General features: G+C 42.1%; 3 protein-coding genes across 8 annotated transcripts in view; all 3 read right to left on the minus strand.

Annotated features, from left to right (window-relative positions):
• Window positions 1–3,752: 3,752 nt before the first annotated feature.
• Window positions 3,753–5,884, minus strand: LOC124471022 (zinc finger and SCAN domain-containing protein 12-like). The gene is made up of 2 exons (XM_047025312.1): window positions 5,622–5,884; window positions 3,753–5,345 (listed from the first exon to the last, which is right to left on the minus strand). Exons 1-2 carry the CDS (start codon window positions 5,800–5,802, stop codon window positions 4,540–4,542), a joined length of 987 nt encoding a protein of 328 aa, XP_046881268.1. The 5' UTR covers window positions 5,803–5,884; the 3' UTR covers window positions 3,753–4,539.
• A 369-nt stretch (window positions 5,885–6,253) lies between these two features.
• LOC124470881 (zinc finger protein 112-like) lies at window positions 6,254–9,414 on the minus strand. The gene is made up of 2 exons (XM_047025065.1): window positions 9,175–9,414; window positions 6,254–8,691 (listed from the first exon to the last, which is right to left on the minus strand). The coding sequence occupies exons 1-2, from the start codon at window positions 9,353–9,355 to the stop codon at window positions 7,775–7,777; spliced, it is 1,098 nt and encodes a 365-aa protein (XP_046881021.1). The 5' UTR covers window positions 9,356–9,414; the 3' UTR covers window positions 6,254–7,774.
• A 2,365-nt stretch (window positions 9,415–11,779) lies between these two features.
• The window catches only part of zc3h11a (zinc finger CCCH-type containing 11A), a 29,663-nt gene continuing 17,761 nt past the window's right edge, over window positions 11,780–23,681 (minus strand). For all 6 annotated transcript variants that reach the window (XM_047024713.1, XM_047024712.1, XM_047024707.1 and 3 more), the window contains 7 exons: window positions 17,944–18,453; window positions 17,699–17,769; window positions 17,404–17,574; window positions 16,926–17,250; window positions 16,650–16,807; window positions 16,396–16,556; window positions 11,780–13,424 (listed from right to left, as the gene is read on the minus strand). In XM_047024713.1, the coding sequence (XP_046880669.1) occupies window positions 13,244–13,424; window positions 16,396–16,556; window positions 16,650–16,807; window positions 16,926–17,250; window positions 17,404–17,574; window positions 17,699–17,769; window positions 17,944–18,453 (1,577 nt within the window). In that variant the 3' untranslated portion in view covers window positions 11,780–13,243. The remainder of the gene's footprint in view (window positions 13,425–16,395; window positions 16,557–16,649; window positions 16,808–16,925; window positions 17,251–17,403; window positions 17,575–17,698; window positions 17,770–17,943; window positions 18,454–23,681) is intronic.

Here is a 23,681-nt window from a genome sequence, read left to right on the forward strand (position 1 = left end):
TCCGATATCAGGGGGGTCCAGTGCCACCCAAGCCACCCCTCTGGCTCCGCGACTGGCTATTCTCTGACATGCACTCAGTCAATGCTGATAGACAGCCTTTTGTACAGCCCTATTTCTGATTCCGCCATGGCAAAATCAACATAGAGGAGACACTGCTATACTATACACTTTATGGCATGAATGTTTAAATTATTCAATGTTATCCGCATACAATTATGAAGAAATGACAGAGAACTTAATCAATACACACATTCCTATCTCTTTTCCTGGCTCGCTCTCTCTTTCTCCCACCCACCCTCTCTATTTCTCTCTTTCTTTGTCATACACACATCTGTGTTCTGTGCATCTCACAGCAGAGGGGAAGTGGGTGGGGAAGGGAGGGGTGCAGAGGAAGATGGTACCTTCTGTATGGAGACACCTCAGCCCAATGTTAATCTCATTCACAGTTAATGAGGTCATAAGCAATTGTTAACAATGAGACTAGCAGGATCTAGCAACTTTGGCAAACACTCCTCATGTCAAACAGCATAGTGGAAACCCCATTACGCAGTAGGGGTTTCTCAAAAGGGGCATACAATCATCTAACCCTAAGCCTGGACAGGACTATATGAGAAGCTAAACTGTATAAGCTTTTGAACTGACATACTGTGAACTGTCTTGCATGCAACTCTACTCTGGAGAGGATAAGAGGTTTGAGGGCAGATGCTGATGTGAAGGAGTATCATCATCAGATGTTATAGAGGTAGCTGATACTATATATATTATAGTAGCGGGCGTTGAATGTTATGTAGAGGTAGCTGTTAGTAGGCGTGATATAGAGATAAGAGAAAGCTGGCAATATGGAGGTAGCATGGTAGTAGATTAAACAAGTAGCTGGGAGTATATGTTATATAGAGGTAGCTGGTAGTGGATGTTATATAAAGGTAGCTGGTGGTAGATATTATATAGAGGTAGCGGGTAGTGAAGTATCCTTAAATTCCATCCCTGAACATACTGTACATAGTTTCTTTTTAAACATGTTGCTACTGTACAGTGTTTTTTTTTAACACCACCATTAAAATATATTTAACCAGGGACTGTTAGAACACTGAAGCCATCTTCTTGCTAGATTATTATGATTAAAAACAAGCTCCCAAGATACAAGCCTGCATGGGGATGCTTCTGATTAGCAGGGTAATAACACGGTGGTGTTATTCAATCATGTCATATTTACTACCAGCTGACTCATTGTAATGTATTGTAATGTTCTTGGATTGCCATCCTCTAAATGACAACATTTACATTTATTCATTTAGCAGACGCTTTTATCCAAAGCGACTTCCAAGAGAGAGCTTTACAAAGTGCATAGGTCCCTGATAATAACAACAAGATAGCCCCAAAGCATTGCAGGTAGCCAAAAACAGAAGTACACATTGTGAACAACCAAAAATAAGTGCTAAAGGGAAGAAACCATAAGAGCATGTAGTTAAGCAAATGACAATACACAACATGAATCTCTAAGTGCAAGTGTACCTGTAGGAAAGCAATAAAAATAGGATTAAATATAATACAACAGTTTAAATCAGCTACCACTATCCAACAAGAGCAACAGTCTAAGCAAGAGTCATTGTGATCCTTGAGGAAACTAGCGTTGGGTTCAACAAACCATTCCTAAGTACCGTTGTACTCCCGGAACAAATTTTATATATCATCCCATGTCCCAATCCTCTGAGTGTCGCAATTGAAAGTAGGTGACATTATTTGAAGGAATGCCCACCGCAATTGTTTAAGCTCATAAAAGGTTTGTGATATCAGTATGCAAAAATTAGTTGTATTGAAGATAAGAAAAGTTTGCAGCAGGAATTCTATCTATAAGTAAGGGCTTCTCATTTATTCTTATGATTTCTTGGTACAAGGAAGGGTGTTAGAGTGTAAATTAATTTAACTATAGAGACTGAACATTATCATGACCCAAACTATTTTGGACAACCCAAGAGGACATAGACAATGTTAAAGCGCCCCCAGGTGTTTGAATGAAGAATTACAAAATTTGACAGCCACTCAACTGAACAGGAAAATAAAGATAACTGAACATTTTACATTAAGGTTACATTAACAACCATGTAACTACATAGCAATTCTTGTAGTAAAACATTGAGGGTAAATAGGAATTGTTATTTAATTAAATGGTATTAAGTGTTAGGGATATAGGTTATTACAAAAGTGTAAGAAGGCACTTCTTGTGTCTGAAGCCATTCAATTATATCCATAGACATTGTGGTTTATAACATTGAGCTTGTCCAATTTGTTTGTAGCATTTGCACACGGATACAGAATTCATAAGGATATACCTTCCATCCAATGCCAGAGCAACATTTGCATTTTATTATATTTTATTGATAAAGAAATCAACAAGATGGCAACTTTCTGCTTGATTGGGGATTTACTCTTTGGTTCTTTCCACGCCTGTTCTGCAAGATGGCTAACAGGACTACATGCAGACACAAAATGTATATGGCCAAGAGGATTGACAAGAACAAAAAACACCCAAACTATATAGAACATCTATTCTAAGTTTGGATTTACATTAGTTTGATAATCATATTCCAATTGGTAAAGCTTTAAAATTCCAAAGCACCAAACTCAACAAACCATTTCAGTACGGTCCCCCTTTCTACCCAAGTCTTGTCAATCTGAAACAGGACAGGGCATTCATCAAACAGTTGCCACAGTTTAAAATAACAGAGGTGGCTGGGCTGTTATTGCATGCTTTAGCATTAAAACTTCCATCAGTGGAACTATGGGCCCCATCCTGAACAACCACACCCAATTGTAGTTCCTCTATGTATTTGGGCATGTGCTGTTCAGTGGATTATAACTCCACTCCACTGACGTCCAATGGCAGCGAGAGAAAGGTCTAGCATCATGCTAGGCCCATTGAAAGTAATTTCATGATGCTCCAGACAAGCAGTTTTTGAGCTGATGTTAACGCACTCAACACTTCAGCAGTGATTTGCAGGGGTTTGTGTGTATATACACACACACAGCTTTAATGAACACTTATTCATGAATCATGCACCATCATTGTAAAGTGTTTTCAAAAGTTTTCTGTAGCTCTCAATGAGGCACTTTTAACTGGTAGTTTGGCCCACTCTTCCTGATCAAACTGCTCCAGCTATCTGAGGTCTAATGGGTTCCTTTTCCAGACTCCAAGTTTCAGCTCTTTCGATAGAACTTCAATTTTATTCAGATCAGGTTTCATAGAAGGCCACTTCAGAAAAGTGCATTCTTGGGTGGTTTTAGCTGTGTTTTTGTCCTGTTGGAGGACCCATGACTGAGACATAGCTGTCTAACACTGGGTAGTACATTTCGTTCCAGAATGCCTTGACAGTCTGAGATTTAATTGTACCTTACACAGATCAAGGCACCCTGTGCACAGGGCCCCAAAACAAAACCGAGACTCCTCCATGTTTCTCTGCAAGTATAGTGCTCTTTCTTTGAAAGCTTCATTTTTTGTCTGCGATCATTGAGCTGATGTGACTTGCCAACAAGCTCCAGTTTTGACTCATCTTTTCAATGTACATTCTCCCAGCAAGATTGTGGCTTGTCAATATACATTTTTGCTCATTCCAGCCAGGCTTTTTTATGTTTTTCTTTCAAAAGTGAAATCCTCCTAGGTCTTTTTCCATGGAAGCCACTTTGCTCCAAATGTGACGGATGGTGTGATCACAAACTGACATTCCGTCAGTTAATTGTAGGAAGCAGTTTTGTGTCTCTGTCCCACCCTCCTGAACAGGCTGTTGTACAGTTCAGGCGGGTTCAGCTCTTTGGCAGTTACCCTTGGTTCTTTTCCTACCATTTGCACTACCCTTTTGTTCAATCAGGGTCGATTATCCTCTTACGGCTGCGCCCAGGGAGAATGGCAACAGTTCCTTAGCCCTTAAACTTAATATTTGCAACTGCTGTCGCATGAAACATCAAACTGCTTGGAGATGGCTTTTACCTTAAAATGTTTGCATTTATTTGTAGAATTAACAATAACATCTCTTTTCACAGCTTCTTTCCTTTATTCTATGACATACCAAATGCATGCATGTATACATGATGCAATAGCTTTTAATGTCATCACTTTTCAGGGGGAAGTATTTCAGTGAGCTATGAGCGTACCAACACATTTGAGCATGTCTGTATATAATCTGAAATTGTAAACAAAACCCTTTGGGTAGCTGCATTTCACCAACCATTAATCCATCCAAGCAATTAAGAAATAAAAACATGTTTGCTTAATTTCAACATTTATTTACAAAAATATAAATCATGATTAAAGGACCATGCCAAAAACAAACATTCTGTTTACAACAACCAGCTAGTCCACTCACAGCAACTCACTCATGAGAGAGGTGATGTCATCACCTCATGCACAATAAATACTCCACTAACCATGTTTTGGGGGCTTAATTTATGACCAAAAATGTTCTTGATCAGCAAAGAAAAACATTGAGCATACATATGTATAAAGTGTATCACTTTATAAAGTGACCCTCTTTGCAAATAAAGAAGCTACGTCCTGTCCTTGGAGTGAGTTACGAGGTGACGTTTCACTTTGTTGGACTGGCTGAAGCTCTTCCCACACACAGGGCAGCTGAATGGTTTCTCTCCAGTGTGAACCCTGAGATGCACCTTGAGATGGGCTGTTTGGTTAAACCGCTTCCGGCAGAAGTGACACTGGTACGGTTTCTCCCCCGTGTGAATGCGCTGATGGCCCTTCAGTCTCCCAGAGGAGCTGAACGCTTTACCACACAGGCCGCAGAGAAAGGGCTTCTCTTTGGTGTGGACACGTGCATGGGCGTTCAAGTGGCCTAGATGTCTACAGGACTTCCCACAAACCGTGCATCGCAACGACGAGTCATGTGTTTGCAGAAAATGCTCAGAGTGAGGAATCTGAAGGGCCTCAAACCCAGACAGTAGTCCAATGTCACCTTCTAAACCTATCATACTTACACAAGTGTCACTCTGAGCCGAAGAACAGTCCAGATTCAGACTCGTATCGCCACCTGGGCTGTCCGTGGGAGTTGCTGAGGACAGTCCTTCAGTCTCTGTTTTGACATGTTTATATGCCGAGTTTGCCACTGGGTCCCTGCTCCCTTCTTGAGAGATGCTTTGCAGATGGTGTGAGGTAGACTGAGGAGAGTTTGGATCATAGTTAGCATTTCTGGTAGAAGCAATTGACGTGTGAGACTGGACACGGAGTGGCTTCCCCCCCTTAGTTGTGCAGGCTTCTTTTCCTATTGTATCTGTAGGTTCTGGTTCCACTTTCTGCTCACTGAATCCCCTTTCTTGCTGCTCACACTCATAGGATGGCCCTTCTGCAAAACATTGGTGAACAGACGCATTAGCTAAACTCTTAAGGAGTCACATCCGACATATAACAGTAGGGATTTCGCTAATCCGTCTTTGTAACAATGCTACTGCGAAACTAAAGGATATTCCAACCAACGTAAAATTACTTGTGAAATATTATGTGGAATTGGCAGTTATTTGAATATAATATACACAATAGCTAAATAAACAATTCAGTAAAGAAGTCTTACGTTGTAAACTAGCCTAATGTGTCCTATTTCATCATGTTTTATTTTACTAACCCGGCCATGTCTCCGTCCCTGCCTCGATAAGCTTGCGTCTCAGTTGATCGTTCTCCCTTTTTTCTCGGATTATTTCTTCCTGGTACTCTAATATTGTGTCTTCCACCGCCTTATATATCTCTTGTGCAGCCAACATCAAACGCTCAGTCAAAAAGACATTTAAAAATTGTAATTTTGTCATTTTTAAGGTAGCTTGGCTGCTAGCCACATCCACCTCACAACAAACCAAGCAGCTTGCGTCGAGAGTGGACGCTTTCTAGTGACGTATGCAAAACATGTCTTCCATTACCGTAAAAGCTGGTAAATGTCTTCTGATTTTAGATGATTCTTATTTATGTTTGAGGATGTCATGAATTAAATATAATTGTCATCAATAGCATAGTTCGTACATAAATCATCTAATCGCACGTTTTCAATTATTATATATACGTTTTTCTTAAATAGCTCAAAATAATGTAGACCGAAGTAAGAAGTGACATGGTTTGTGGATAGCGTGATGAAATATATCCACCAAATTGTCTTCAAAACTGCATTTTGGAATTTCATACTGTAGAAACAAGGAAATGTTCAAATTAACAGTTACTGTCACTGTAAATGAAAAATGTGTGCCGTGATGACATGAAAACAGGTTGTTTCGATAACAAGGTACTCAATTACTACTTTATTAAAAAATAACATTTAGTACACAATGATTCAACACTGTACAGTAATGTTGCGTGTGTGTGGGGGGAGCTGCAGCTTCCCGGAGTAGAGTGTTAGGGAGAGAGGGAGGAAAGGGAGTGTGTGGGGGAGGAAAGGAGAGGGAGGGGATGTGTGGGGGAGGGAGGAGGGAATGTGTGGGGGAGGTGGGAGGGTATGCTGGTCGGGTGTGAGGGCGTACTAGCGTAGCCTCAGTCCTGAGTGGAGATAAAAACTGTACAACAGCCTGTTCAGGAGGGTGGGACAGAGAAACAAAACTGCTTTCTACAATTAACTTGGTTGCTGCTAGCTTAATTGCTACAGGACATTTGAAGGGCCAATACCCTTGGGCTCCAACTAGCCCAGTCAATAGAGACAACATGGAAATAATCGATGTTATAAGATTTTGCTAAGTGAATGTATGCAGTATCTTGTCCCTGCCTACCCTCATGAAGAAGCGTCTTGCTAAGATTTCAGGATAAGGTAATACTATATGGCTGAGGAGTGTGTCTCTGCACCATGTTGGCTGTAAGCCATAGCACAGGTCATACACAGTACACATAGACCCTATACAGGAGAACTGGGGGAAAAGTGGTCATTTACAGAACTAAAAATCATCATCCTCGTTGACACATTATTATCATACACATAGTAAAGCAGTCTTGCAACAGAACCCTCGTAATATAAAACAACCAGCTCTAGATAAACTTAGATGGCAGTAGTCAGTTATGCAACAATGACATAGGGAGGCTCATGCTCAGTCACTATCAAGTGCTTGGGAGGCTATTGATGGCTAACTGTACATAAGCATTAGCCTGGGTAACACCACTCCCTCTTACAGAGAGTCATGTCACCAGACTACAAAGGCTTCCCATAGAGGGCTCAGAATGACCTCACAACACATCTGTACGTTGGACAAATTTGAGGATTGAAAAAAAAATATTTCCGCTGTTCATCCAAGGTGACTTTGGAAATTGAAGAGTGTCAAACAGTGCTTCATTTATGACCTAACAGCCCAATGCCAATACTTCCAGACGAAACTTAGTTTTGGAATGCTGCTCGTTGTTGCAATTCTGAACACATCTCAGTTTCAAGGCGCATATGGAAGACTTCATAATCATGCTAAATTTATTACTACAGAAAGACTAAATAATTAAGAAAAGCTATCTATAAACTCATCAAATTCTGTGTCTTAAAGATTCCCTATTTCATTCAGTGACAAGTACAAAAATAAAATAAAAAGGAAATGGAACATACTAAATTGACTATGTAATGGAACTCCTATTGCATGGGACTATGGCATGAAGTGTTAGGATACAACATTCTCTAAACAGAGTCGAAGAATCCCTAGTTCTTTGAAATTAAAAAGCTTCATCTTAGCGGCAGCGAATTTAGCTTTTCCTTGTGAAAAATGTCCCATTATCTCAAAACAGAATTTTCAGTTGGAGTTGTTTTTCCGCCCGTCTTGTCCTCCTTCATTGGCCTGAGAAGTAGGTTCCCTCACGGCTGTGGGTCTGCAGGTGCCGTTTGATCTTGTCGGAGCGGCTGAAGCACTTCCCGCACACGGGGCAGCTGTAGGGCTTCTCGCCCGTGTGGATCCTCATGTGCACCTTCAGGTGGGCCATCTGAGTGAAGCCCTTCCCGCAGATCTGGCAACGGAAGGGCTTCTCCCCTGTGTGGCTGCGCTGGTGCTCCTGCAGCCGTCCCGAAGAGCTGCAGCACTTCCCGCACACACCACAGCGATACGGCTTCTCCCGCGTGTGCACCTGCACGTGCACATGGAGGTGTCCTGCCTGGCTGAACGCCTCGCCGCACACTTTGCAGCAAAAGGCCGACACGTGGATCTGGAGGGGGGATTTCTGGTGGCAGTCCACGGCAGGGTTGCCACCCTGGTTTCGCATGTGCGAGCCCTGGCCTCCCCTACTCCCCCCAGCACCCCCTTTGGAGCCCACCAACTGTCCGCCGTTCTCCACCCCTATGATGTCAATGTTGTTTTCGTTGGAGCAGTTGGGGTTGACCGGTGCAAGGGGCTGAGGTCCGCTGTTGGAAGAGGACGAGCCTCTGTGGCTTCCCCCGCTCTCAGCCTTCACGTGCCTGGAGGTCCTGGCACCAGGGTCCCTTTCCCTGTTCTCCACGCCCTGGCTCTGGGGGAGGCTAGACGTGTGGGGGGGATCTTGGGGGTACTCATTGCTCACACGGGGAGGGGTGAACATAGACTCAGGCGTGCTGCAAGAGCCATGCCCACGAAGCTGCTCCTCTCCCTGGCTGCTGCGGTGATCTCTTTTGTCTTTGATCTGCAGAGGAAGTCGCTCCTCATGACCCATGCTGGGACTCCACTCACGACGCGGATGTTCAGCATCCTCCTCATCCAGCAGCGCCATGGACTGGCGGTCTGGAGAGGAAGAGGGAGGGACGTGGCAAATGTGATTTATAGTGCAAGACATTAGTGGAAAACAAGTGCATAGCATACCATTACGTTATTTGTAACGGCGATCATATGATTGATATTAGATCCATGTTAGATAACTGGCTATAATTATAGTTGTAAAAATGGGGATAGCTTACTGTAGTACTTGCTGGTTGGCTAACGAACAAAGGTGGCTAACTAACGTTAGCAAGTTAGCTGGATGCTAGAGGTGAAGCTAACTAACTAGACATCCACAGTATCTGTCTAAGCTAAATGTTTAACCATCTTTACAGTAAGCAAAAGGAAGATACATTTTTTATCACGTTCACATAATTTGAAACGTTTAAATGGAGCCAGACACCTATTTAAATTGCATTCTACCTAATGCTAGCTAGATAGCTAAGAAATGCGCGACAAGCTAGTTAGCTTGCTAGCTAATGCTAGTTGGTTAGCTCGACGCTGACTGACCTGGCCATATTTCAATTCCTGCGTCTCGCAGTCTGCGTCTCAGATGGTCGTTTTCTCTCTCTCTGAGCGCAATCTCTTCTTGGTACTCCAAAATCGTGTCTTCGACAGATTTATAGATCTCTTGGGCAGCCAGCATAAGGCGTTCGGTCAAAAACACATTTAAAAACTGCAACTTGGTCATTTTTGGGTGTCGTTCAGGGCTCTCACTACCATCTAAAATGGACCAAAAAGATGCTTGGAGTGGTCACGTGACAAGGAATGCCTGCTGTTACCGTAATGCAACAAAAACTTGCGAAGGTTATTTTAACGTTTATTACTTGCCATCTGCATCTTTGTACCTCCGATTTCTTTAAATCTTAGGATCAATTTCACAATTTGCCGATGTGAAATGGAAATGAATAATTTGAATAGCTATATGAAGTGCTTTAGCCAAACTTAATATATGCATCTATTTAGAGCAAACTGATCGAGGGATTTATGATGAGACGCACAAAATACATTACATCATTACAACATTTCATACAATGTGGAGTAACCAGCTATGATTTCAATTTAGGAATGGCCTTTGATGCATGAATTATGTATGGGCCCATTTCCGCCAGTAAAAAAAAGAAGAAAAGATGACAAATTAAGTTATAATTATGAGATACTAAATCGAATTATGAGATACTGAGTCATGATTAACGATGAGATACTTGGTCGAAATTATGAGATACTACTGACTTAGTATCTCATAATTATGACTTAATTTGTCATCTTATTTTTTTTACTGGCGGAAATGGCCTCCATAATTATGACAACCTTCGTTAGGAAAACATGTTTTCAAGTGTTTTTATTCCTCTTTAGGAATAACAATTTCTGTTGTTGACTGTTTTGTATTTTGTTTTACTGTGTATTTTATAGTGTTAATTTTTTTTTATTTGGATTCTGTTTTTGTGCTTTTGTTCGGCACCTCGGTCAGCCTCGCTGCGTTTTGAGTGTGCTTTATAAATAACATTTACTTACTTACTTACTTTAGTCATACAAAAATAAAGTTGAACATCATTTTTTTTATGTGTGAACAAAGTTTTTCACACAATACTGTTTTCCTCTTTTTTTCCACATGCTGTCCACACGTGGACAGCATGCATTTGCGTTGTGGAGAAATAAGAAACTGAAGAAACATGGATTTAGCAAACCAATAAACAAAAATTCTGATTCAATTAACACATTCATATATTAAGCTGTTTAAAGTAATGAAATAGTTTAAATACATATTTGAACATCTTTCTCAATGCAATGCAAACACTTTGAACCTCACTCTTTCAGGTGTTATTCAGACTAATTGTCTCTTTCGGTTTTACTGACTCATACATCAGTTCACCAAGTCTATCTTATACAAAAATTGACAAAGCACCCAGGGTACAAAGACATTGCATACAGATGTACTTGGTTTTACATGTGCATGCAGCATTATGGCATCTGTTTGCATGTTTTGCTTCAGTGAGCTGGGGCAAGTGTTTTCCAGGGCCAAACCTGCTCTCAGGGGGTAGCTTGGACACTGCTCTGCTCTTCAAAGCACCGGGTCTTCCTCTTGTGGGTGTCTGGATGGAACCTGCATTGATTAGCGCATAAGCTACAGATGCCTTGAAATGCAGAAGATCCTTCTTTTTCAAGCCAGGCATTCTGTAAAGGGGCCAGGCATTCTCTGTGGTCACATCCAAGAGGTAAAAAATAACCAGGATGTACCACCGTTTGTTTTTGCATCTGTGGGGATAGCGACACTCTGATCCACGAGATTTACTCCTTCGAAATGCTGATTGTACAGCTTCACAGAAAACGGCTGTCCTGTCAGACAAAAAGAATTTCCAGTGCTTCCTATGGAAAATAATGTTGTACAGTATACCTCCTATGGAAAATAATGTTGTACAGAATGCCTCCAGCATATCTATCTCTGAATCTTATCCTAGCAGTGTGGCAGCATATAGGCCCCATACTGTTAGTGAGAAGTGTGGAGGCTTAATCTAGTCTCACTGCATTGTTGTTGTGGAGACAAAGGCTATTAGTGAAAAGCCTAAAACCACAATATTTAATAGTGAAGGCCGTATACAATATTGGTTCACAATCTAATGCAAACAACCTACATCTTGTTTAAACATAATTAACACATTTATTTTACAACTTGGTGTGGTGTAAATCAAACTTCAAATGCATGGCATTGTCTTAGGTTAAATATAATGACTGAAATGTTACAATTTATTGGTTATACCATCAAACACAAATTTGGTAGAGAAAACAAAATAACTTCACATTTTCAGAATCACATTTTCATTGCTTCACTGTTTCATCTACAATTATAGTTCAGGACACAACTGAGCACCAGAAAATCACATGACATTACCTTTTTTATGGAGGTCCCTCAGTATGGTGATGTTACAGCCATTTCTGGCCTCCAGTATTTCCCTCAGAATGGTGACACACCTGGTGATCCCTAGCCAGCTACAACTCTGACCTTCAGAGGGTTTTTAAATTGGTTGTTTTGGATTATGCAGGTAAACCGGTCAGTCCACAGTTCTGGTCATCATGTATCTTAGCCCATTTTGTATAGATTTGAGAAATAAGCAAGTAAGGTGTCATAAAATCACTTTATTATAAACAGTTTCATAACAGTTACTTGAGGTCATCAGACCAGGTGCAGCAAGCATGTACAGAACAGCTTCCATCCAGACTCATCATGATGAAACCAGTCAACCTCAATGGCTAATGGTACAGTACACATTATAGCATAGCTCAATAGAAAGCATCAGTTTGATTTAGCTCATGGGATGTATATGGCCTAACAGACAGAAACAGAGTCCCTGAGATTGTTTCACATTTAAAGACCAGATTGTTTTTTCTTTCCCCCTCTTATTTCTTTTTTCTTTTGGGGGGGGAGGGAACAGCAAGTAGTTGTTTCAAAATGTTGGTAACAATTTTACCACTCAGGTTAAAAGCAGATACCAAATACATGACTTGCGTGCTAAATGTGTGGCACAAGATATACATTTATGATAAATGTGCAGCTAATAAATATTGTTTTTATAGGAAGTGGGGCTAATGCTCAAAAATGGATGTATCACAAAGGTAGACCATTCCACAAAAGTGAAGAATCTAAAATAAGCAATTCAAATTTTTACATAAAAATACTTGCTTTCGGACAGGTACCCCTTTAACCAATCGTTTAAGTAATGTTTCTATATTCTCAACACCATTTTAGCTCAAACCTCAAAAAAGACACAAAACTGTACATGATTGTTGAGAATTCAGATCCCTCGATGAGACTTGACAGCATTGCAGTGTGTCCGGCCGCTTGCTATGGGTCCCTTTAAAAAGCAAATTCACTCGAGCATACACAGTATACATGTTTGAGTCTTTCTGCAACAAAGGTACATGATTCAACATCAGTTTTAGGACCAAATATGCCCAATAATAAGGTCACCAGTTGCCTGAGAATGCTTACTAGACAGGTTCTCTTCTTTGTTTGGTTCTCTATAAGAACACCAGAAAAACACAGAAAGAACCAAAACAATTCTTAAGGGACGAGTACATCACTAGTATAATTTAGACCAATTAGAAGTACAGAAAAATGTAAATGCATTTAAGACTGTTCCTGAGAAAACAAACGAGTGAAACAACTAAAATGTAAAGACAGAATAAAAACAAAGATAAATTGTCTAAAGTATGAAATACTACAAACCTTAATTGAAGTGGAATGGGTCCATGTGGGTGTAAGTCTGGTAATATGCAAATTATGTTAATTAATACCCATGACTACAAGGTGCTGGGAAGGCTATGGCAGTAGATGAGTTCTGACAGCTGAAACTCATTATGTTCAACAATGGGTTTTTAAATGAGAGTCCAATTTAATATTCAGATGATTAAGGTTGAGAGTAGCGGTGCGTGTCCTTTAGTTGTCTTCATATCAGGCAGCTTCTGCAACAGGCCTGCCCTCTAGCTGTCTTTTAGTTGTTAATATATCAGACAGCTCCTGTCCTCTAGTTGTCTATCATCTGAGACACATACTGAAGCAGGCTTGTCCTGTAGCTGTCCTTTAGTTGTCTATCATCTCAGACAGCTCCCGGAGCAGGTCATCCCCGGCCTTGCCACGGTCCTGTTCGTCCTCCAGGTTGTCGGTGAACTCGTTCATCAGATCCTCAAATGTGTCCAGCCCAGAGGAGGTGGCCAGGCTGAGGCGTCGGGAGCGACCCTCGCCCGCCACTTTGGTCACAGGACTGGGGGAGGAGCAGGACAACAGGTCAACATCCCCAGATGAACCATAAACACAGCTAGGAATCATGGAACACCACCTCAATATTTTGGCATTGTAGCAAAATGTCATGCACTACCTACTAACATATCAAGCCAAACACTCTAATCCAGTGTTTCTCAAGCCTGGTCCTCGAGACCCACTGTGCTGCATGTTGAAACGGTTACAACTACAGACCTCTCTCCTCAGGCCCCTAGAGGTCTGTGACCAATGGGGATTGAGATTAACCTCCCTCCTGAGACCCCTAATTCTGTGAGCCAATGGGGTTCAAATATGATCTCTCTCCTGAAGCCACAAAACTAGGGTTAGGCCTCTGTAACCAGTTCATAACATTTGCACTTCCCTATGGTTAAAGCACAAACTCTTCTCCATCTAGGGCCCAATTTCCCCTCTAAACCCTGAACCTATTCGGAGACCTTAAGGAACAGTGTGAAATACCCCAAAAACCCAGTCAATGACCCCTTCAGAATCATGTAACTTCAGTTGTGATAGAGATATCTGATTGATTTAAACAGCTTTTTATTCAGGAGAGATGGGAGTTTCCAAATATGTATAATACCCTTTTTTTGAGACACAAATATATTAAACCGTAAACCCTTTTTATTGTATTCATAACCAAAAAGTGTGCCATCTACAGAATCACAAGTGGATCACCCTGTGATTATATATAATGTGGAAACAGTAGAGAAGCATACCACACCAAACTATGCTAAAAAGTCTGCTTAATGAAACCGAAAAATTCCCTCCCTTTATTTTCATAAACTATGTTTATGACATACAGTGCCCTCCAAAAGTATTGGAACAGTGAGGCGAATTCCTTTATTTTTGCTGTAGACTGAAAACATTTGGGCTTGACATCAAATAATGAACGTGAGACCAGAGATCAACGTTTCAGCTTTTATTTCCAGGTATTTACATCAGGATCTGATGCACAACTAAGAAAATATCACATTTTGTTTGAATCCACCCATTTGTCATGTGATCAAAAGTATTGGAACAGATATACTTAAAACATATTTAAGTGAATAAGACTTAATATTTAGTTGCAAATCCTTTGCTTTCAATAACTGCAGCAAGTCTGTGACCCATTGACGTCACCAAACTTTTGCATTCTTCCTTTTTGATGCTTTCCCAGGCTTTCACTGCAGCCTCTTTCAGTTGTTGTTTGTTTTGTGGGGTTCCTCCCTTCAGTCTCCTCTTAAGCAGGTAAAATGCATGCTCTATAGGGTTTAAGTCTGGAGATTGACTTGGCCAGTCTAATACCTTTCATTTCTTGCCCCTGATGAACTCCTTTGTTGTTTTGGCAGTGTGTTTTGGGTCGTTATCTTGCTGCATGATGAAGGCTCTGCCAATCAGTTTGGTTGCATCTTTCCTTAAATTGGCAGACAAAATGTTTCTGTAGACTTCCGAGTTCATTTTGCTGCTGCCATGACATTACCTCCACCGTGTTTCACAGATGAGCTTGTGTGTTTGGGATCATGAGCAGTTTCTTTCTTTCTCCAAACTTTAGCCTTTCCATCACTTTGGTAAAAGTTAATCTTTGTCTCATCAGTCCATAAAACTTTGTCCCAGAATTTTTGAGGTTCATCTCTGTACTTTTTGGCAAATTCCAGCCTGGCCTTCCTATTCTTCTTGCTAATGAGTGGTTTGCATCTTCTGGTGTAGCCCTTGTACTTTTGTTCATGAAGTCTTCTGCGAACAGTAGATAGTGATACCTTCACTCCTGCCATCTGGAGGTTGTTGCTGATCTCACTAACAGTTGTTTTAGGGTCTTTCTTTACAGCTCTCACAATGTTTCTGTCATCAACTGCTGATGTTTTCCTTGGTCTACCTGTTCGACGTCTGTTACTTAGTACACCAGTAGTTTTCTTCTTCTTCAGGACATTCCAAATGGTTGTACTGGCTATGGCCAATGTTTCTGCAATGGCTCTGATTGATTTTCCATCTTCTCTAAGACTCACAATTGCTTGTTTTTCACCCAAAGACAGCGCTCTGGTTTTCATGTTGTTTTCACCTCTGAATACAGTCTGCATAGACAAAACCTATCTTACCCAATCTGAACCTGAGTGTAGACATTCAGTGGTATTTATTGATTGAATAATGTATGTAATAGGACACACCTGGGCAACAAAACACACCTGTCAGTCACATGTTCCAATACTTTTGCTCACGTGACAAATGGGTGGGTTCGAACAAAAAGGTGATATTTTCTAATTTGTGCATCAGATCCTGATGTAAATACCTGGAAATAAAAGCTGAAACGTTGATCTCTGGTTTCACATTCATCGTTTGATGTCAAGCCCAAATGTTTTCAGTCTACAGCAAAAATAAAGGAATTGGCCTCACTGTTCCAATACTTTTGGAGGGCACTGTACATGGTCGAGCCAGCTACTTAGTAATTAAAAAACTTAATATTTTGTGATAATGTTCGCCAATGGTAACGCTAGCCGCAAAGCTAACTTTCCCTGTGTTAAACACTATTGATTTATGCTAAAACCAAAGTTTAGCATGTTACATTCTCTGACCAGCGGAGGCGGTAACAACTGGATGAGAGGGGCCTGAGGAGACTGTTCCGGTTTGAGGGACATGAGGAGAGAGGTCTGCAGTTGGACTCTATTGCATGTTTTAGATGTTAGCCTGCTCCAACACACCTGATTCTAATGAATGGGTCGTTATGAAGCTCAGCAGAGGCCTGTCAACGAACATTCATTTGAATCAGGTGTTGGAGCAGGAAAACATAAAAACATGCAGGACAGTGGGTCCACGAGGATCGGGGTTGAGAACCACTGCTCTAATCCATACTAAAAAACACACTAATCCATACCATAAAACACACACACATCCATACAAAGAAACCCATTCTAATAATTCTATGATCCATACTCTAATCCATCCTAAATTAAGCGCTATCCTCTTCCTCCAGCAGGCAGACTTACCTCTGAGGGACACTGCAGGCAGCTGTGTTGCTGGGGAGGACGGTGTTGAGCGTGTGGGAAGCCTGGAGCTCCTCCTCCAGGGGGCTGAAGCCTGGGCTCGGCCCCAGCGCTGGTGGTGCGGGCATCTGGGGGGAGGAGGGTGTGGACACCTGAAGGGACACCTGGGGGTGCAAGCATGCAGGGTAGGATTTTATTTTTATTTTTATGGCTTTCAGCTCGCAAGCAAATGTGTTTGGTTAAGTATCGGACCATACCGCTGTCCGTTTGCTGGGCATGTTGTCGTGTGCTCTGGAGGCGCTGTTCAGGGGCTTGACCGCTGCCACAGCAGACTCGGCTGCCTTGCGCTTCTGACCCGGTTTCACCTCGGCTGCTGGCTTCACTACCGACGGCTTCACGTTCAGTTTGGGCCGCACTGAAAAACCACAGTAGAAAACAAAACGTAAATAATAGCCTGTAAACCCCCCCTTCAATATAATAAATATATAAATAAACCTATAGTACATAAAAAAATATAAATATATATTTTTTACCTTTGGCCCCGGTGGCTGGTGCTGGGGACTCGTGCTGGGCACCATCTTGGTTCAGCAGAGTGCTGTCCAGTGCAGGCGGGGCCACTCCTCTGGCCTCCTGGGAGGGCACTGGGAAGCCCCTCCTCCCTGGAGCGGGGCTGGAGGACTCCGCCAGCTTAGGGGGGGGCCCCCACTGGGGGGAGGTCGCAGTGGTGACGGTGGGAGGAGTCACCTTTGGGCTGAGGAGGACGCGCTGGCCAACAGGCACAGCATTAGGGATAGTGGGGGCCAGCTCCGGAACGAGGCGCGGAGAGGAGGAGCCGGAGGGGCTTGCCAGCACTCTGACCTGAGAGAAGGAGAGGAGGGTTAGAACTGGGGGGATGAGGTGAGGGAAGAAGGAAGAGCTGGAAGAAAGGAAGAAATGAGAGGGGGGGCTGGAGAGGAAGATAGGAGAAGGGGAGGTAGAGAGAGGAGAAAGAAAGGAGGCCATCACTATTACCTTCCTCTGGATGGCCGGGGGCTCAGACCGAGCGGTCTCTGCCTCCACCGAGCTGTCTGAAGGGTTGTTGGAGGCTGCCAGGTCCTCCTGCCTACGGAGCTGCTTCTCACGCATGATCTCCTGGAAGGTCTTCACCTTCACGCCGTTCCCAGACGCACCACAGACCTTGACCTGCATGCAAACATACACACAATACATATTTTAAACCAAACATTTCTACCCCTACAGGGATGGACAATAAAGTTTTCTGAATGTAGGATATAGTATTCATGAGAACGTGGTTGGGTGGTCTTACCTCTGTGGTGATGGTAGGTTCTCCTGGCCTCTCAGCCAGCCCACAGCTCTTCTGAGAGTCACTGCTGCCCTCTGCAGGAGGGGAAACACAGTAGCAGTCACACACCTGCAAGGCTGCTCGCGATTAAGTACACCCATTAACCCAGTGGTGAAGGGCAAGGCTTCCACAAAGAGGATGTTATATGTTGTAGCTGTGAAGAAAATATCACACACAAACACACACATTATGAGTTACAAATATCTCACCAGGGGAAGAAGGCTTTCTGATGCGTGGTAACTGGGGTTTCCTGCCCGCCTTGCCCCCAGCCTCCCCCTCATCCTCCCCCTGGCACTTGGCCTGCATCCTGGCTGCTTTCTCACAGCGGATCTCCTCCAGGGTCTTCACCCTCACCCCCGCTCTGGGAGGGGGCCCGCGGCCGGGCACAGCTTCCTCCGCGAGGCCCTTGCTGGGGGAGCCACTGGGAGCTCCAGAAGAGGACTGTGACTTGGTCTTCTGGAGACGTTCCTTCTGCAGCTTCTTCTTGGCGTGAAGGACCTCAGAGAAGGTCTTGACCTGGACAATGGAGGCCGTTTTGACCATAATAGACCTCTTGGAAACTTTAGGAGAGGTTTTAGTGGCTGTGGTGGTGATGGGAGGTTCAGTTTTCAGATTTGGGGATTTGGCTGCCTTAGCAAGTCTGATCTCCTCCAGTGTCTTGATGTGGATCTCTGGGGGAGCCTTTTCAGGCTCACCACGAGGCTCTGCTGTGAGGCAGTCTGGGGAGGTGCACAGAATCACGTTACAGAACACCTTTAACACATACCTACCGCTATTAACCGTACATACATCTACCTACTGCTAATAAACCTTACATATAACCAATGTTCCCTCTAAGCTGCGCGCATGCGCAGCCGCGCAGACCAGTTGAAGGGACCCGCGCACCAGATTTGTCAAATTAATAAATCCAATTTTTTTTTTTTTAAACCATACAGCAAGCGGGGCGCCATCCCCTTGTTTTGTGCCTGGGCCTTCCTCCCACTGAAACGTGCTATATATATATCACTATCGAAGATGGCTGCAAGTGGTAGCGAAACACCAGAATTTGAGGATGCTCCACATTTGCTGCGTTCGGCAGTATGTAAGTATTTCGGATTGCCGGTGACGTACGAGAATGATAAGGGTGTAGTAGACAGGACGAACACTATTTGTAAGCTATGTAATGTAAGCCCTACATTACTGGTAATACCACTAATATGACGTGCCATCTCCAACTCCATCAAAAAGAGATTGATGCACATGTTGCACCTAAGAATCTGTCATCTGGGCAAACAACTTTTCTAAAGTATTTTGCTATCACCTCCGGGAAAAAAAAGAGCAAAAGAAAAAACCAAACCGATTGGCAAATGTATAGCCAACGACATGCTCCCATTTTTTGTTGTGGATAATGAAGGTTTTAAACAAATGCTTAGAACACTGGAACCTAAATATAAAGGGCCTTCACGAAAGCACTTCTCCACGGCTGTTATGGGCCCCCCTTAACACCTATTCTCACTCTTTTCAATCCATAAAATAATTTATAATAACTAGAGAGGGTACAATTTCTGGGGAAATTTTAGGGAGTGCTTGCAAGCATCGGTCGCAGATGGGTCCGTTTATTAACTGTCATTTTTACAACTGATATTTCTGTATATTTTTTTTATAAAAAAATGTGTACTTAGCCTACTATTTATGAAGATAGCATAGATTTAAAAGCATACATTTGTTGCTGCTCATTTACATAAAAAAAAAGTGAAGTGTAGAATGAAACGGTTGTCTTCCTCTGCAAGAGGGAATATTGATAAACTAGCTATAGCAGCCTCAGTTGAAAAGTTGGATCAAACGAAGATATTGGGCAATCCAGTGTAAAACGTTCCTAAACTGTATGACTGTCACCTCAACACCATGTTTTTCCCTTCTAGTGATATTTTCAAGCATTTAGCCAACTCATGTTGCATTAATTTATTAGGAACCCCCTTTGAAACAAGCTATATTGTAACAACATTGTCACCAGCAGCATTTCAGATGGAATCGCAATTCAAACAGTACCATCTGTTAACTGACAATATGCCCCCCAAAATGTAAATAAGCATGACATTTATTTAGGGGGAAACGGCTCATTCAAAAAAAGTTTGCTGGAAGCAATCATTGTCAGTAACAATGGCAAATTTGGTCTCGGTCTAGAGCCCTGCTTGGAGAAGCTGACACCGGTAAATTGTGCTACGAGCAAGCTAGCCTAACTGCTGTTGCTAGGCAAACTTCACTGAGCAGCACTTGTGCTAGCTGCCGCATCATTGGATACCATTTCCTTCTGTGGTTTCAGTTTGGCAACTACTTGCTTACTCTCCTCCTTTGTCTTTAGCTGTTCCTACTACCGCGCAATTGTGCACTTCGAGCATTGACATTCAGTGCTTAGGGCGCTTCACTCACAAAACCAGCAGAATTCAATGCACTGAAAGTACCCGGATGGCGCACTGCAAACGGTCCAAAAAAACAGTGTACAACGATAAGACACTACTCGCCCTAAACGGGTGCCATTTTGGCTACATAGCAGAAGAGGAGGAGCCCTTTCGGCAGCTTTTTCCACTTGGGGTGGAGAAGCGCGTTCATTTTGGCAGGTTTCGCAAGCAGATTTACATCCGTCACTTCCGCCAAGTGTTTAACGTAAGTGTTCCATTTCAGACAGCACTCATCAGCGACGGAGTGCACTGAATATGTAAGTGCACTGTTTTGCAGTGTACTTCCTAAAGTGCGCGGTAATAGACACAGCCGTTCCCTTTTGTGATCCGCTCGGGGATATTTTTTTTTGCATTCACTTCACTCTTCTACTGTCTCAACCAACTGATGACGTGCTTTGCTGCGCAGTTGCTGCAATCGATGGAATAGTACACAGTAGTATGGGGTGTGAGGGGAAGCCTGCCTTGACACAAATAGAATTAATGCTCTGTTGGTATCTTTGTTGATACTTTTGGGGAAGGTTGTGACTTTTAATCGATTTGTATTTTGATTATAGTTATTATTGATCATATAGTAATTTTATGTAGTCTTTCAAGGTCACCCCTGGCATCTATGGCCCCCTGGCAGTTGGGGGTCCCAGGCGGTTGCCTACTACTTTTTACTATTCACAGGGCATTTGTCATTATCTCCATTACTTTAAAAAAGTTACGTGAAAGTGGAAGGGTTTTCGAGAAGGGTCCAATTGCAGCATCCCTCCTCAGGCCCGGAACTCTCTCCTCAGGCCCCTCTTTTCAGGTGTAGCTAGGTATTACCGCCACTGCTGGTTGGAGGATGTATTGCATTTAAATATGTAAACCAATGGGATTTTAGCATTAGTGGCATCTCGCCAAAGCTGGTTGAAAGGATGTATTGCATTTATATGTAGCCCTATGACTTACTTTTACTTAGGTAAAGTCAATAGAGTTTAACATAGCGAAAATTTGCGTTGCGGCTAGCATTAGGTATGGCGAACATTATCACAAAATATTAAGTTTGTAAAGGATTAAAGTAGCTGGGTAGAACCACATTGCTATAAACATAACCCATATAGTCATAACTTTTTTTAAATTTTTTACTCTGAGGGGATTCCTAGCTAGGTTACATAAAGAGCCAGAACTATTAGTATTTGTGTTTTTTGGATTATGCGTATCGGATTTCTTGCATTATGTGTGTGGATGTTTTATGTGGAAGCTTTGCCTTCGGCAAAGGCACAACCTTTGTTCTCTCACATATATCTTTTTATTATTATTATTCTTTTTGCCCCCCTAAGGATGCCTCAATATTTGGACTACATTGAAAACATCGGTGTCAAAAGTTTCGTCTTGGTAGCGATTAAGTTGCTTGTGTTTTTATTTACGTTCCGTTGCATGGTTTAAGTTTAACCTTTAGCTGCTTGACTTCTAAATATTTCCGACGCTTACACCAGAGTGAGTATTTTTCCAAAACGGAAGCTAGCTAGCTTTAGTTAGCTTCCGTTACCTAGCAACCGAGCATAATACTTGTAGCAATGCTACTACCTGCTAGTGTTACTCGTTAGCTTCCTAATTGTAAATGTTGAAGCCATACTCTAGCGTTTGTCATAGGGGTGGGCGATATGGCCAAAATCTTCTATTACGGTGTGAGTAATTTTATATCACGGTTACGGTATCACGGTATAGTAATTGTTCTGTAAATTCAATTAAAAAATGGTACAAAATAACCATACCGTACATCATCACACTATTATTTAATTATTACAAAAAAAAAAAACAACTGCCTCACATGAGACAACACTTGAGTAAAAACCAGACTCGAACTGTACTGTAGCTACAATATCCAACTTATCGATAAAAGAAATTCTGCGTGAGCTTTCTAGCTATCTGTCTACCTGGACACAATGGCTGTTTATCAATCCACGTTTTTTTTCGTTCTTGTGTTCTTGCAAACTCGTTTGACGTCATCTTTCATTGCCCAAGTACGGTTCCAATCCAAAGAACACAAGTCACCAAGAACGCCAAAAATGTTCTTGGTCCGCCCCTTTTATCGAGGATGCATCGGATGGTGACTTGACCAGCGAGAACGCTTCTGATTCCCCAGAAGTCATTGCAAGATGTCAAGCGAGGCGGACAAACCTCAACTGTAATTTTTTACTTTTCATATTTCAGCTACACGGTACTTGTAAATCAGCATCTGAATTAAAATGTGACGAGAAATAGGCAGTGTAGTCGCTGAAAATGTAATTTGTAAATTTGCTCCGACTTGTCGATAACTAGTGTCTGCACTGAGACGCTAGCTTAACAATAGGTACTGTAGGTTAGCAAGGGCTACAGAAAACGTAAAATTACAGATAGAGGGACCATTTTTTAGCTTAGTTATCTAGTTTTTGTAGTTAGTCAGTGTTATCATAATGCTGCGAGTCCAGGAAAACCCTAACCATCTCAATTCATTCTCCGTCCTTGCGTCCTTGCAAGACCATTCTTGTTCTTCAAAAGAATGTACTTGCGTTCTCAGCGTTCTTCGGATTGATAAACAGCCAATAATTTGCGTTCGGGGGATAATAAAGTACCTATCTATCTTATCGACTATGGAAACTTTATCATATGGCTTCAAATTTTACAATGATGAGGCTAACAAGTAACACTAGCAGGAAGTAGTATTGCTACAAGTGTTATGCTAGGTTGCTAGGTAACGGAAGCTAGCTAGCTTTTTTAATGAACGCTCATTGTGTATTTGTAGCCTACTTATTTTGATAATAGGCTAATATAGCTAATATAGACACTTACAGCATGTGTTGCGTTCATTATAAGGCTTATATTAGGTTTTTAATTTGTTTGCGGCTCCAGACAGAATTGTTTTTGTTTTTTTGGTCCAATATGGCTCTTCAACATTTTGGGTTGCCGACCCCTGTCCTAGATCAAGAATGCTAGCAACGCCACCAGTGTAATTTTACAACAAGAATTTTACAGCGCGAGACATTAAACTTGAACAACAAATCGAATTGGTTACCTGCAGAATGGGACATCAAATATATAAGTAATTAGCATCGGCATGAATGTGGTCCGCTTAGACAAAATACACTCCACATCGAAAATTCCGTAAGACCAACGCAAATGTGCTTCAGGTCAAACGAAAATAGCAAATCAAATAGAAGTTAAAACTACAATTCTAAATATCGCAAGAATGCGATTTCTATGATGGCTTATATACAATACAACAACCAGACATTTAACTGACATGTGTAATACAAAAATATAGTATAAAGTATACCGCGGTTGAAACGGTATAGCCAAATCTCTCCCAGTAGACACATTTCTACCGTCGCACGGTATATACTAGGGGTGGAACGGTACACTGAAGTCACGGTTCAGTTCGTACCGCGGTTCAGACATCACGGTTCGGTACGAGTTCGGTACAATGGGGGGAAAAGCAAAACAAAAATGCAGAAGCAGGGCTCCAGACTAACTACTGTACATGCAAGTCTTAGCTAAATGTA

The sequence above is a fragment of the Hypomesus transpacificus genome, chromosome 9 (assembly GCF_021917145.1).
Source record: "Hypomesus transpacificus isolate Combined female chromosome 9, fHypTra1, whole genome shotgun sequence".
Classification (NCBI taxonomy): Eukaryota; Metazoa; Chordata; class Actinopteri; order Osmeriformes; family Osmeridae; genus Hypomesus; species Hypomesus transpacificus.